Below are 13,784 nucleotides of genomic sequence, written 5' to 3' on the forward strand. Positions count from 1 at the left end.
TAAAGTTGAACTTGCTTAATTTCTATATTTTAATTCCACGTTCACGTCGTCGTCTTTTAAAAAAAAAATTAAGGGGACAACTGAGATTTTTTTTAAGCAATAAATATGAATCAATACATTATAGAACATATTTTAGACCTGTCTTTATGGATGAACTCTTTTAGGCTTTGAAATTGAAAAAGTAGATGTAAATGGCTAAATAATCTTCAAATATACATTTTTAGTCATATTGATCACTCCTGCTTGAATTGTGCTCTTTATAGGCTGTTACCATTAAATAGAGAACACTTTCTGTATTAAAAGACTAGCCACTTGACGTTCACCCATGCTTCGGCAAGGCTTAGGGCCCCTGCACTGCCTGCTCCATTTCCTAGCTTTGGACTTGGGATAAGTCTATTCATATCTTCAGCCTTTTCACATTCTTTAAACTGAAGATGATTGATTGTGCCTACTTTGTGGAATGGTTGTGGAACAACACAATTAAAAACTGTGTAAAATACTAGAAGATATAAGTCATTAAGCTTTTGCAGCTGAGTGTTAAAGAGTTGTAAACCTCCATCTCGCCTTCTGTTGCAGACCTGCTGTTTCTTTTGGGGCTCACCTCTTCAGTGTGCGTAGTGGCCGAGGTCATAAAGAAGGTCGAAAGGAGCAGGGAGAAGATCCAGAAGCACGCTAGCGCGGCACCGTCGTCTTTTCTTGAAGTATGATGCATATTGCATTCTTTTATTTGCAAACTAGGAATTGCAGTCTGAGAATCATTTAGAAGGGCAAGTTCAAGAGGATTAATGAAGATTTGAGGACTTTGTCACTTTCCATTGACTAAAAATGAGCGTTGATGTTAAAGACTTGATGAGAGACTTTAACCTGCTGGCAGTCCCAAGTGAAATTATGCAACTTTGATAACATATTCTGTGATTTAAGTTGGCTTTCGCAATTGAGTGGAACTTTACGAAGCATATGGGCAGTTATTTAATTTAAAAAAAAAAAAAAAGGCAAAGCCTGAACCACCTTCTGCACTTAAGAGGTCTAACAGTACCGATACACTATCTTAGAGAGATATAAGTTGTTTTTTTAAATTTTAAATATTGTATTATTTATGGTGGTGGGATTTTCTTACTAATAACACAAATAAATTTAATTATTTCAAAGGCAATCTCTTTGGTTGAGAAACTGAGTCCCAGGAGTGCCATAATTCAGCTACTGTATTTCCTTTTTTCTGCAATGTAAGCAACTCAGATACCTTGTGCTACCATTTTTGTATCTCAAGATTTTTGCACAGGATGCAACCACTGTCAGATCACTGTTCTTTTCTTTCTTTTTGTGATTGAAAAGCCTATACTGCAATTTGAAGTAAATGTTTGCTTTTCTTAGTAAGTGTAAATGGTTGCTTCTTTTTTTTTAAGTGTAAGTCTTCTGTCTAGCAAAATTGACACAGGATTATCAAGTCACTTTCTAGTTAGGTTAGCAGTGTCTGTAATTAATTCTTAGTTATAGAATTGGAAACACTTAAGACTGGGCTGAAAGTTATAACATTATATTACCATGTCATTCCTTTTTGAGCTAAATATAAATGTATACTTTGTCAAACATCATTTTGTTACCCCTTAAATATAAATCCAAGTACCTCAACTGACTAACTGAATTTCATTATTTTTAATTTGTTTTAATGTGTATATTTCTTAGGAAGTATAGGCTACTAGGTTTATAGAATATAAACACCCCAAATCAGGCAGACAGTCATGAAGCGGATTCAGTGGACAGTTCTGTGCTGGCTGAGCTCTTCATGGACCTGCAGCTTCTGTGGCTAAGGTTGCAGCAGCCCATTACACAGCCCTCAGCCCGTCCCTTCTCCTAGTTCCACCATCTGCTCTCTGCCTCCTTCTTTCTTTTTCACTGGGCTTGTTAGACAAATAGATGGATTTGGGGTGAATGTTGGTGACTTGCTTTCGAGTATATGGCAAATGAAGGCCAGAAATTCAAAATTAGAACTCCATTTTCCTACTCAATATTTCTTACTATAAACAGAAACATTTCTTAAATTCTTGGAGGTTTAATTTTTCTGTAAGCTTAGTAAGTTTTGTATTTTATGTTCAAATCATCCTGCAGTTTTTAAATTGTTAGGATAAACCACTCTCTTGCTTTTATCACCAGTATTAAATGAGAAATTACTAGCACTGAAATAGTGTCCCTAACAATATGAAAAATATCTATTCTCTGAGTCCTTGTTACTGAAACAGTTGAGTATAGTAGCTAATATACCTGCAATTCTGTTTTACCCTTTAAACTCAGTCGTCAAAAATAATTTTGTTCCATTTCATTACTTTACATGGAGGGCATTTTCTAATTAACTCTAGTTTTAGTGACTAGGTGTCTCATACCACAATTTTGTAATGATCTTTCTTTATTACAAAGATTTGAAATAGGTATGGAATGCATGTCAATCTTTTGTTTTGCATTCTAGGTCTAGTGTATGGCTAGTTTGAATTAAATGTGCCTATCCTGTCATTTGGATTTTGAACCTTAAAAATATTTCTTTTCATGGTTTTTGAACCATAAAGAAAAAGTATTTCTTTTCATAAATTGATCTTCAGTCATTATGGAGGATAATTTAAAAATTATCCCTAGAGGTGCTAAAAATACAGAAATCAGGGAATACCACAGAATCTGTGATTTAAAAAGAAGTTTATTACATGTAGATTTCAATTTTCTGTAATAATCCAAATTAGAATAGGTAATTTAAATGTGCTGGTATCTAAAATTTTTACTTTTTAACCTCATTTGCTAGTCCTACTATTTGCTAGAGTCTCTAACCATACAGACTCATTTGACGCTTCCTTGTCAAACTACCTTGTAGAGTTGTTTGGGCTCAAATAGTGGCTAAAATGTGAATATTTCCAGGGAAGAAAAGAAAGGAATTTGGGATAATTCACAGGCTGGGCAGACAGTTCTCAGATGATCAAAACTGGCTGCACAGAACCAAGGTGGATGTGTTCTTTCACGCCTGTGCTGAACATCGCAAGAACCGAGGTGAAACTGGTGCAGCCAGCTCCCCGAGGACCCCTGGGGGACGCTGAACCATGCCCAGGCCCCCTGGGTGCAGCCAGCTCCCTGAGGGTCCCCGGGGGGATGCTGCGGAGCAGTGCCCAGGCCCCCTGGGTGCAGCCAGCCCCCGAGGGCTCCCGGGGGGATGCTACAGAGCAGTGCCCAGACCCCCGGGGCAGTACACATGTACCTTTCAAACCCATGCAGTCTTCCTAAAATCACTTTGTTCTAATCTGTTTAATATAGTACATAGGTAAAATGAGTATTGGCCGTATTTAAAATAGTTTCTCACTGAAATGAATTGGGGGCTAACAGTAAATATTTTATCTAGGAGCCTTGATTAAATTCACATTGTTTTCTGGCGCTGTCACTTGGGAATTCACGTGCATTTTATTTCTGCATACAACTCACCCAAGAAATGAGACGGATGAATCGATTGTCTTGTCAGGTGGCAGTGACTGGGCACTTGGATTGTGTTAGGTATAGAAAAATAACGACATCTCTGTCCTGGGGGAGCTCATGAACGGGTGGCTCGGGATGTAACTTACCAAGCAGTTTTAAGAAAGTTAGTTTGCACGTTTATTTTTTAAAGTACACTTACATTAAAATGTGTCCAGAGCACATTTCAGGAAGTTTCCCTTGACACTGTCATTTGAAAATCTTTCAAGGGCTTTTTTAGTTGGAGCTCCTCTGAGTCAAACGTAGTGATTGGCAGCCGATAATGTGGTGTGGCTAATGATTAGTTCCAGGTGTTGTGTGACTGCAGAGACAGACTGCCCTGCTTCAGGTTCCTCGAGGTCACTTAGCACTTGGTGTGACTGTTGACTCTTGTTTGACAACCTTATTGTGGATGTTGGTTGCTAGAGTTGATTATTGTTGATAATAAATAAAGGTTAACCTTTCTCTGATAGTAATGCAGATATAGTCTGCAAACACTTGTAGGTTTTTAATTTATAAAGAAATAAAAGGTTGCCTTTGGGAACTTCTCAGCTTCACTCTGGAGACCAATGTGAAATACATCTGAGTACAGTGGTTAATGCTATCCAAAATGCGTATAGTAGTTGGAAGGAGAGAAATAACTTCATGAGAGGAGCTTGTCAGAGAAATTTCCTAAAACGAATGGCATCTGAATCAAGAATTCCTTAAGTTGGGGCTCTCCAGTAGAGAACAGGAGCACATTGTTCCCAAAGGGCACGGCCTGTGCAGGGGTGTTGGGAAGTGGACGCACGCGTGAAAATGGCAGGGAGTCAGGGCCTTTCGGGGTGAAGGGCTGGGGCGGGGGGTGTGCGGCGACGCTGGCAGGGCGGCAGGGGCCTGTGGTGCCGGAGGCGGGGATGTTCGCTTTGTCTCTTAGAACACAGGAGGGTTTCCAGAGTGAGATGTAAGTTTGGGTTTTTATCTTGTAACATGCTGATGGCGGCACAGAGAGTGGGTTGTGAAGCCTGGAAACAGAGACTGGTCACAAATGGTGGAAGCTTAGGGGTCAAAGGGATAACTGAGCCAAAACGGTCCGGATGGGGAGGAAGGCATGGAACTCATTCTTCTGAGAGAGAGTATTGGTGGGATTGGTGGGAGGAAAAGGAAAATTCGCGAAGTACCTGGTTTGGGCCGTCTACCCTACCTAGTAGAACTATTGAAAGACTAACCAAAGCCCTGCAGGCTTTATTGAGAGGTGGGTCATTTTGAACTGTGAACTTTGTGTTGTCCTTGAGATTTGCCGGTGAACATGTTATATAAGCTTTCTAGCACAGTAAGAATTAAAGCCATGGCTCACTAATTATAATTTAGATGCAAAATAGTTTCCCTTCACAAGCAACAGTATATATATATATATATATATTTGCCAATATTAAAGGTTTAAATGAATGTAAATTCAGCTTTGAGGGAATTGATTTTTTTAAAACGTAGTTTCTTTAGCATATAGCTAACTAGAATCAGCTAACAATTGTGTAAGTTCAAAATGCAAGACTGTCCTAAGTGGACAAGAAAACATTTCTGCCACCTTTGTTATAGAGTTTTCAAAATTAATCTGTTAAGATTATTAACTAGAAAACAGAATTATTGTCACATCTTTTTTATATCTGCAGTAAGACACTCTCAAGGGTTGGAAGTCTATACAGCAAAGGGCCGCGCAGCTTATGCTGACGTTTGCGCTGTCTGGAAACCCACAGAGTGAACAGCATCCATGGTAGAAAACAGGTACTTGCCCTGAACAGGTAATTCATGTCCAGAGACTAGAAAACAATATTGATTTTGTTCATTTTACTCCTAATTCTTCTTGGGCCTTTCTAGCTTCATTTCCCACACAAGATTCTAACATAGTCTACTTCTAAGTCTTGACACTTGTCCTTCACCTTGAAATCTTTTCCTCTGTCCTACTTTTGAGACTCTAAATTGTTCTTTAAAGCCCAGCTGAGAAATGCTAACCATCCTGCTGAAGCCTCCCAGATTGCTCCCAAGGGGTGTGTGTTGTGGGGAGAGTACCACTTCTTGTAAACACTGTTAAGAGTCAGTGCAGCCATAAATTGGGCATAAAATTGTGGGCCTTTAGTTTTAGAAAGCATTAAAAGTTTAAAGTCCAAGCCACTTCACAGATTAATTTAGACAGAAATTTTGGTGTATTTTTCTCTTTGCATTCATAATGAATTTAAGTGTTCGAGCTTGTGGAGGAAAGGGAAACCAAATATCTGAGCCATTTTAAAAATACATGAACAGTTTATTTACACTAAAGAGCAACACAGACAACATGCCATGAAGGCACAGGAAGGGCAGACCCGAGGTCTGGCTGGCTTTGGCTCTGAGGCTCTTAAGCGGCACAGTGGGCTGGGAAAGGAGAGAACAGAGGTGCTGGGTGGGGAGAGGCTGAGGGCGTCGCTGCAGCCAGAGCCAAGCTCGTGGTCCTTAGCCCTCCCTTCTGGCCGGCACGCGCTTACTCTCCTGGGTGCGCAAGTGCCGCCCCCACAGCCCCGCCTGCGCAGCTGCTTCACGGCGCTCCCTGTGCGCGTCTCACCGCCGTGCTCAGCCCTTTCTGCGCAGTTCTAACCATGTTGACACATAGGCTGGCAAAGGCACAGTTTCTATGGTCGTTCTGTAGCTGTTAGGCCTAGCAGACCACCCTTCAGCTGCAACCCAAGGGTGCCCTAACACTTATTTCTTCACCAGTAATCGCATTGTCTTACTTAAAAATCCTATGAGCAGAAACCATATATATCTCAGTGCTTTGAGCAGTCTGTGCTAGAAATTGGACAGATAACATGAGTTCCAGAGGTCCATTTTTAGGCACTGTGTTTTCTAGTTTTGAACTTAAAATGTGTCTTTTAATACAATTGCTTTTTAAAAATATTAATCCATTCAATCACATTAAAAGCAATTTTCTGTTAAGGTCTTCTGATAAATATACTAAAGTGTGTTAGTTGAGAAGTGAGAGTTTGGTGCCATCTTCTGGCCATAAAGAAAATACTCTAATGCCATAACCATTTGCTCTTCTTCCTCAAGTCTGCATCTTAAAAGCATAATGGCATGTAAGTCCTACAAAACATTGTCGTTGAAGTTAATATGTAGCGGACTCTAGTCATACCAGGTGATGATGTAGAAAATGACGTGTGAGGTGGCATTGGATTGGGAAAAGTGGACATAATGGACAAAGGGTATGGGGAAAGGCAGGAAGAGATGAGAGGTGGAGGAGTCTTCGGGACATGGAGCTGCCCTGGATGGTGCTTCAGAGGTAATCACCGGACGTTGTAAATCCTCACAGGGCCCACTTGATGGAATAGAGGAGAGTATGGGCCATGATGTGAACCAATGTATATGAGGTGCAGAGGTGCCCAAAGATGTACTTACCAAATCCAATGGATGTGTCATGATAATGGGAACGAGTGTTGTTGGGGGGGGGAGAGGGGGGGTGGGGGGGTGGGGTTGAATGGGACCTCACATATATATTTTTAATGTAATATTATTACAAAGTCAATAAAAAATAAATTAAAAAAAAAAAAAAGAAAATGACGTGTGGTAGGAAAGGCATGACAAATTTTACACATTATTAAACTTTAGGGAGATGTGAGTTAGTAGTTTTTCATTTGTATTCTTTTCTCCTAGCCATAAGTTTTCATATTATGATTACATTTGACTTTTCAGGTGTTTTTGTACATGGAGCTGGTCTGGATGGCCCATGAATTTGCTAGAGATGTTATACGTTAGAGAAAAAGTCCCTGCCGTAGTTTTGGGGGCTGGGAAGCTGGCCTGTGGGCTGGATCAGGCTGCCCCCTGCCTTGGTCACTGCAGTTTCATCGTCACCCAGCATGCACACTCAATCCTGCGTTCATCCGTCGCGGCTTCCCTGCTACCGCAGTGGAGGTGGGTCACTGCAGCAGAAACCCCTGCCCACAGAGCCCAGAACGCACCTGCTGTCCACTCACTCAAATAATCAGAGAGGCAGCTCATCCTTGGCGGTGCGCTTGGCGGCCCAGAAGGGAGGTAGCGTCAGTTTTCTCCACCTCCAGCCTCCCAACCGGGTGTCCTCCGGGCAGGACGCACCTGGAGCAGGTCTGACGTCGTGACTCTCTTTGGCCTTACGAAGGCCGCGTGCAGAGTCAGACCGGTCTGTCCTTGGCGTCGTGAGCGGGGACGTAAGCCGTGGCTCACAGGCCAGCCGCCTCGCCGAGGCTCGCCTGCCGTCCGCCCGCTGTGTGCCCACACGCTTCTCTCCACCAGAAGCTGCTCCTCACTGGTCTCCCTGTTCCCTCCACCCACCCTGAGTGCACAGGAGCAGTGGGGGCTGCCCCTTGCTGGTTATTTCCTCCTAATAGAAACACTCGACAGGCTTAATGTGGATAGGCTAACGTGTTATCTTCCTTAGGGAAGAAAAAGTTTAGTAATAATAGAAACCAAAGTACCCTAACAGGCCAGTCTGGAGGAAAAACACTCTCTAGCTTGTTTTCACAAAACAGTATTCTAAACCAAATTGTGTTTGCATAATGCGTCTCATGTTACCGGGATGGTGTTTCCTAACACATTCCACTTGCAGTCTTCCCTTGGTTGTCCATTACTTCCGGCTTTCCAGCAGAGATACATCATAGAAACTGGTTTCCATTATAGGGTCGCTTTCTTTACAGTTTGCCTTTGAAAAAGTCTTGCAGAAGTCTGGACCTAGAAAGACTACAGGGAGTTATGATTGGAAAATCTGGGTTTGGGGATGTCACCCTTCCCAGATACCAACAACAAAGGCTCACCTCCCGGCCCCCATTTTTACCTCCCTTGTTTTTTGATAGTTTCTTGGAAGCTTGCTCATTTTTTTTAAAAAATTAATTTCTCCCCCCCACCCTAGTTGTCTGTTCTCTGTGTCCATTTTGCTGCGTGTTCTTTGCCCGCTTCTGCTGTTGTCAGCGGCACGGGAATCTGTGTTTCTTTTTTTTTTGTTGTGTCATCTTGTGTCACCTCTCCGTGTGTGCGGCGCCATTCCCGGGCAGGCTGCACTTTCTTTCGTTCTGGGCGGCTCTCCTTACGGGGCGCACTCCTTGCGCGTGGGGCTCCCCTACGCGGGGACACCCCTGCGTGGCACAGCACTCCTTGCGCGCATCGGCACTGCACATGGGCCAGCTCCACACGGGTCAAGGAGGCCCGGGGTTTGAACCCTGGACCTCCCGTGTGGTAGGCGGATGCCCCAACCACTGGACCAAGTCTGCTGCCCACAGCTTGCTCTTGATGCCATCTTTTCCAGAGGCTTCAAATGTTAAACATTCCTTTGAGTATAGTAGTACAGCCTACTCATTGGCAATATTTAGTAAATACAGGAATAGAAGAGGAAAACATTTCAAAATCTCACCACCCAAAGACCATCAGTGTCAATTACTAATTATAAATTTACCTTTAGGACTTCTCTTTGCTCCAGACATATATCCAACTTCCTAATTGTTGTCTGCTTAAATGCCTAAAATGTTTGACTTATCCACAACAGAACCTGTTTCTCCCTCTTCTAAACTATACCTAGTTCCACACAAATGAATGGCAATTGAATAGGAAATTTGAACAGGGTTCCAGAAGACATAAATAATGTTGTATTACTGTAGCAATTTTAGCTCTAATTCCTTTTTTTTTTTTTTTTGGAAGACTTATTTTTTTTTATTTCTCTCCCCCACTCCCCCGCCAGTTGTCTGCTCTCTGTGTCCATCCACTGTGTGTTCTTCTGTGTCCCCTTGTATTCTGGTCGGCGGCACCCGGAATCTGTGTCTCTTTTTGTTGCATCATCTTGCAGCGTCAGCTCTCCGTGTGTGCGGTGCCATTCCTGGGCTGGCTGCACTTTCTTTCGCACTGGGCGGCTCTCCTTACGGGGCGCACTCCTTGCGCGGGCTCCCCTATGTGGGGGACACCCGTGTGGCACGGCACTCCTTGCGTACATCAGCACTGTGCATGGGCCAGCTCCACACGCGTCAGGAGGCCCTAGGTTTGAACCCTGGACATCCCATTTGGTAGACAGACGCTCTATCAGTTGAGCCAAATCAGCTTCCCAGCTCTTAATTTCTTAATTGTTCTCATGGGTACATTTACAAACCCCCCCCCCCCTTTTTTCAGAGTAAATTATGAATTGAGTTGATAAGTGTGCTTAAGTTGTAATTTAATATAATGTTTTTCCTCCAATAAAAACATTCCCAGCTATTCCCGATCCTTGTGATGAGTTATTTTATACACAGAAATCTCAAGTGTCCCCAAATTGCTTCTTAAATGTATGTATTTAAATATTTAAATATGTATATATCAAGAGAAAGACTTTTTAAGTATCTAAAATGTTATCAAGACTAGGACAAAGAAAAATGATTGCACCACGTGTATTGCAAAAGTTTATTTGGCATTTGATCCGCCCCCAGTGGGGAAAAAAAACACCAAAAATGAAAAGCAAAATTGGATCCAGTGAAACTTGATGGAAACTTTTCCATGTTACTGCAGTTAAACCTGTCTCCCGTTTTTACAGAGTGGTTCCACAGCCCGCTGCAGTCACTTTCACATGGAAAACTTCCTCCTCCGTGTGAGGTTCTACCTGTGGCCTGACCTGAATGTCGGCGTTGTTGCGACCCCTGGAAGACGTGCGAGAGACCTGGCTGGAGTGGGGAGGCCAGAGAAACGGTGTTTAGCTTCAAGCTGGTACTAAGTACGGAGTCACATTCCGCTGTCTTGACTGAAATGAGGCCATCAAAAGACGTGGGGTATATGCCAAGAGCCCCGCGCTTGTTTTCCATGACAGTGGAAGGCCACCACGTTGGGGCCAGTGCTGCTGAGTTCTGTCTACAGAAGTGACGTTCACCCCCTTGCCCCCATGACGCCTGCTCTCCAGGCCGCTCTGGGTCCATGGCGTGCCAGGCCAGCCAAATCGCGTGTGCTGCCAGGAGGCCCCCACAGGAAGCTGGGCGCAACTTAGGGCCAGGAGCCAGGCCAGGACGGACCCTGAAGGTGCCGGAGAGGACGTTCCCGCAAGTAGGAGGATGTCCAAGCCGAGGGCTCTTCACCGGGGCTCCTGAGCTAGAACTGAAAAATCAACTTGCTGTCTTTATTTTCTGTGACCTCTAACTAAAATCTAGCATTTCCTTCACTAATGAATGTATGCAGTAAAGTACAGCAGTACGCATTTCATATCAGTTTTCAGTTGTTGCATATCTCGAAAAATTGTGTAGTTGTTACATCTGACGCTAGGTGAAGGTCATAAAACTACATTATGAGAAGGGGGCCACGGTTTTCACCTGATGGGCAGAGGGGTCTGTGGAACAAAAAAGGTTAAGAACCCCTTGCTTCTGCCTACCACAAAGGAAGTCTGCGGTTCAAACCCCGGGCCTCCCTGACCCGTGTGGAGCTGGCCCATGTGCAGTGCTGATGCGTGCAAGGAGTGCCCTGCCATGCAGGGGTGTCCCCCGCGTGGGGGAGCCCCATGCGCAAGGAGTGCACCCCGTAAGGAGAGCCACCCCATTTGAAAAAAGTGCAGCCTGTCCAGAAGTGGCACCGCACACACAGAGAGTTCATACAGCAAGATGATGCAACAAAAAGAGACACAGATTCCCGGTGCTGCTGATAAGGATAGAATCGGTCACAGAAGAACACAAAGCGAATGAACACAAAGGGCAGACAACTGGGGCGGGGCGGGGGGAGAAGGGGAGAGAAATAAATAAATCTTAAAAAAAGAACCGCGGCTCTAAATCTGTCTAGGGCTCTTGAAGATTGTGTTTTTTAAAAAGTACAGAAAACTTGCACAATGAAATCAGTAGGAGGGGCACAAGCACACATTTGGGTAGTTCCGGTCTGCGGTAGGAGGGGCACAAGCACATCGTTCTTCTGGTCCGTTCTCATGATTCTGTTTTTTCTCAGTACTTCTCCACCCTTTCCAGTGTGGCCTACAATTCTGCTGAAACTGCTGTAATTATTTTCTTCTCATGTTTTCACCCTTCTTCCCCAGTCTTAGCCACATTTGAAAATGGTGACCTCTGTTTCTGCGTAGTTCTACTCTTGACTTTGGCAGTGCTGGTGTCCTGGGGCCTTGATCTTTTTGCTCAGCACTCTTCTCTGGTCACTTGCTATGCTCTGGCTTCAGCTGTCATTTACTGTATATTTTTAGTACTGTGTTAAGTAAAAGTACATGATATTTAATCCTTAGTCATTTGAACTATTATGATCCATCCCATTTTATAGAGGATCTGAGGCATAGTCATTGATTCATTTACTTTTATGCACAAAAGAAAAGATAATTAAGACCTTTCTGGCTATTAAAAAAAAAAAAAGGCTCTGTATTAGTCAGCCAAAGGGGTGCTGATGCAAAATACCAGCACCCTTGGCTTTTATAAAGGGTATTTATTTGAGGAAGAAGCTTAAACTCACAAGGCCCTAAGAGTCCCACTCAAGGTACCTTAGGAGATACTTTCTCACCAAACGTCTGTGGACACTGTTGAAGCAAGATGGCGGGTGACGTCTGCGAGGGCCCAGCCTGCCCCTGCTCTTGAGCTCCGTGGTCCCAGCTTCTTCCCATCTCAGCTGTGGGCTGTTCTAGGGCTCATTGCACAGCGCTTCTCAGCTGCCACGTTCTCGCCACAAGGTCACCTGTAGGCTCTCAGGCTCATCTCTTCCTGGGGCCTCTCCTGTGGTGGTGGTCTCTGTTTATCCACTGCCGTGCCCGTGATTGAGTGTCCGTGTGCTTAGCCCACCAAGGGGGCGGGGCCTGAACTATGAGGCGCCCTAATGAGTTAGGGTGGCTACCTCATTAGGTCACCCTAATTTTGATTATTAATAAAGTTTATTACTTTAATACAATCGAAGGGGTACCATGCCCAGAGGCACAGACCAGTTTATAAACATATAGTATCTCTCTTTGGAATTCATAAATATCATCAAACTGCCACCAGCTCTTACTAAAATTTTAATTAATTTGAATATTCTTTTCCATGTGACCAGCTGGCATGAAAGGCCTATTTCCAGGATATTTATGAACTTTCAAGGCCCAGGTGTTTCAAAAAGGAATTTTACAAATAAACCTCAAGTATAATTTCATCATCACTTAAATACAGAACACATTCTAATAAGTTTTTATCTAATTTTATTCCTAAAATGTATTATTCTTAGCTAGCCTGAATTCCTTTTGTTAAACTACTAATTGAAGACTTACACTTCTAAATCCTCAGGTGAGATTTCATTTGCTAGAATCATAAAGAGAAGGACCTTAAGACTTAATAACAGAAAGCTGTAGGTTTTACAGATGAAACATGGGGTGTGGCTGTAATGGCGTACCTGTGCACAGGTGCTCCTGTGGCTTTCTGCACCTGCTGAATTGCACCCGTCTCTGTAGAACCCTGTGATTTAACCTCTGCTCACCTGCAGCTGTCTCTCCATTGCAGCATTCCACCTGCAGTCTGCCGTTTTGCACCTGACAGCTTACTGTATAAAGTGATGCCCTCGTTATTCCACTGTGTGTTGTCTCCCCATGCAGCTATGCAAGCACGGTTCGGGGGGGTCAGCTACTATGGGAATTAAGTGAACCCTTCAGGGACCTTGTAAGGGCCTGTGGCTGCCTGCCTGATACAGAAGAACATATTCACCAGAGTAGGTAACTGAGTTTCCACAGAGGAAAAGAATGAATGGACATCACGGAGCTTCAATTCCTTAGACTTGTAAAGCTGTCGGAACCCGACTTCCTAAGTCTGCTAAGACAAGACCTTGTTGCTTGGGAAATTCCTCTAAAGAAAAATGATGAGTGATAGAATTCAGTTGACTTGTAATTAAACCCTAGCCCATACACTCCCCGGTTTGGTACCTAGCAAACTGGGAATAAATGGTTTTTGAATGCAAATCTGGTCTCAAAGAGCAGTGCTGATGATAAACCAGAAAATAGGACACTCACACTGGTATTTTAATTTCCAGATTGGTGCTGAACTTCAGGTCATCAGCAAATAGTTTTGATGCAGCAAAGGTTTTACATGCTTACGGTCCCCATTAGATAGACTCCGCTGATAAAACACAGCTCTTCTCAAAAATAGATGCATAACTATTCTTCTCTTGATAAGTTTTGGTCCTATCATCTCTTTAGAGACATAAAAACTACTGCCTTATTAAAGCAGCCTTTTGTTCTTATAAAATAAAACCACATTTCAAAAACTCTTATTTGAAATAGTTGTTTGGGTTTAAAACTTAAAGAGCAGATGAGATTGTGTTTTCCGTTTTTGTAAATGGCTAAAGCAGGTCAACACTTCAGAGGCGGTGTGTGTATGAGAGAGAGA

The 13,784-nt window shown here is 43.3% G+C and overlaps 1 protein-coding gene across 2 annotated transcripts in view; it reads left to right on the forward strand.

Moving 5' to 3' along the window:
* The window catches only part of ATP2C1 (ATPase secretory pathway Ca2+ transporting 1), a 175,734-nt gene extending 174,105 nt beyond the window's left edge, over positions 1–1,629 (forward strand). For both annotated transcript variants that reach the window (XM_004464741.5, XM_058290625.2), the window contains exon 27: positions 577–1,629. In XM_004464741.5, coding sequence (XP_004464798.1) covers positions 577–707 — 131 coding nt within the window. In that variant the 3' untranslated portion in view covers positions 708–1,629. The remainder of the gene's footprint in view (positions 1–576) is intronic.
* Positions 1,630–13,784: the final 12,155 nt, after the last annotated feature.

This window comes from Dasypus novemcinctus, chromosome 31 (genome assembly GCF_030445035.2).
Source record: "Dasypus novemcinctus isolate mDasNov1 chromosome 31, mDasNov1.1.hap2, whole genome shotgun sequence".
NCBI lineage: Eukaryota > Metazoa > Chordata > Mammalia > Cingulata > Dasypodidae > Dasypus > Dasypus novemcinctus.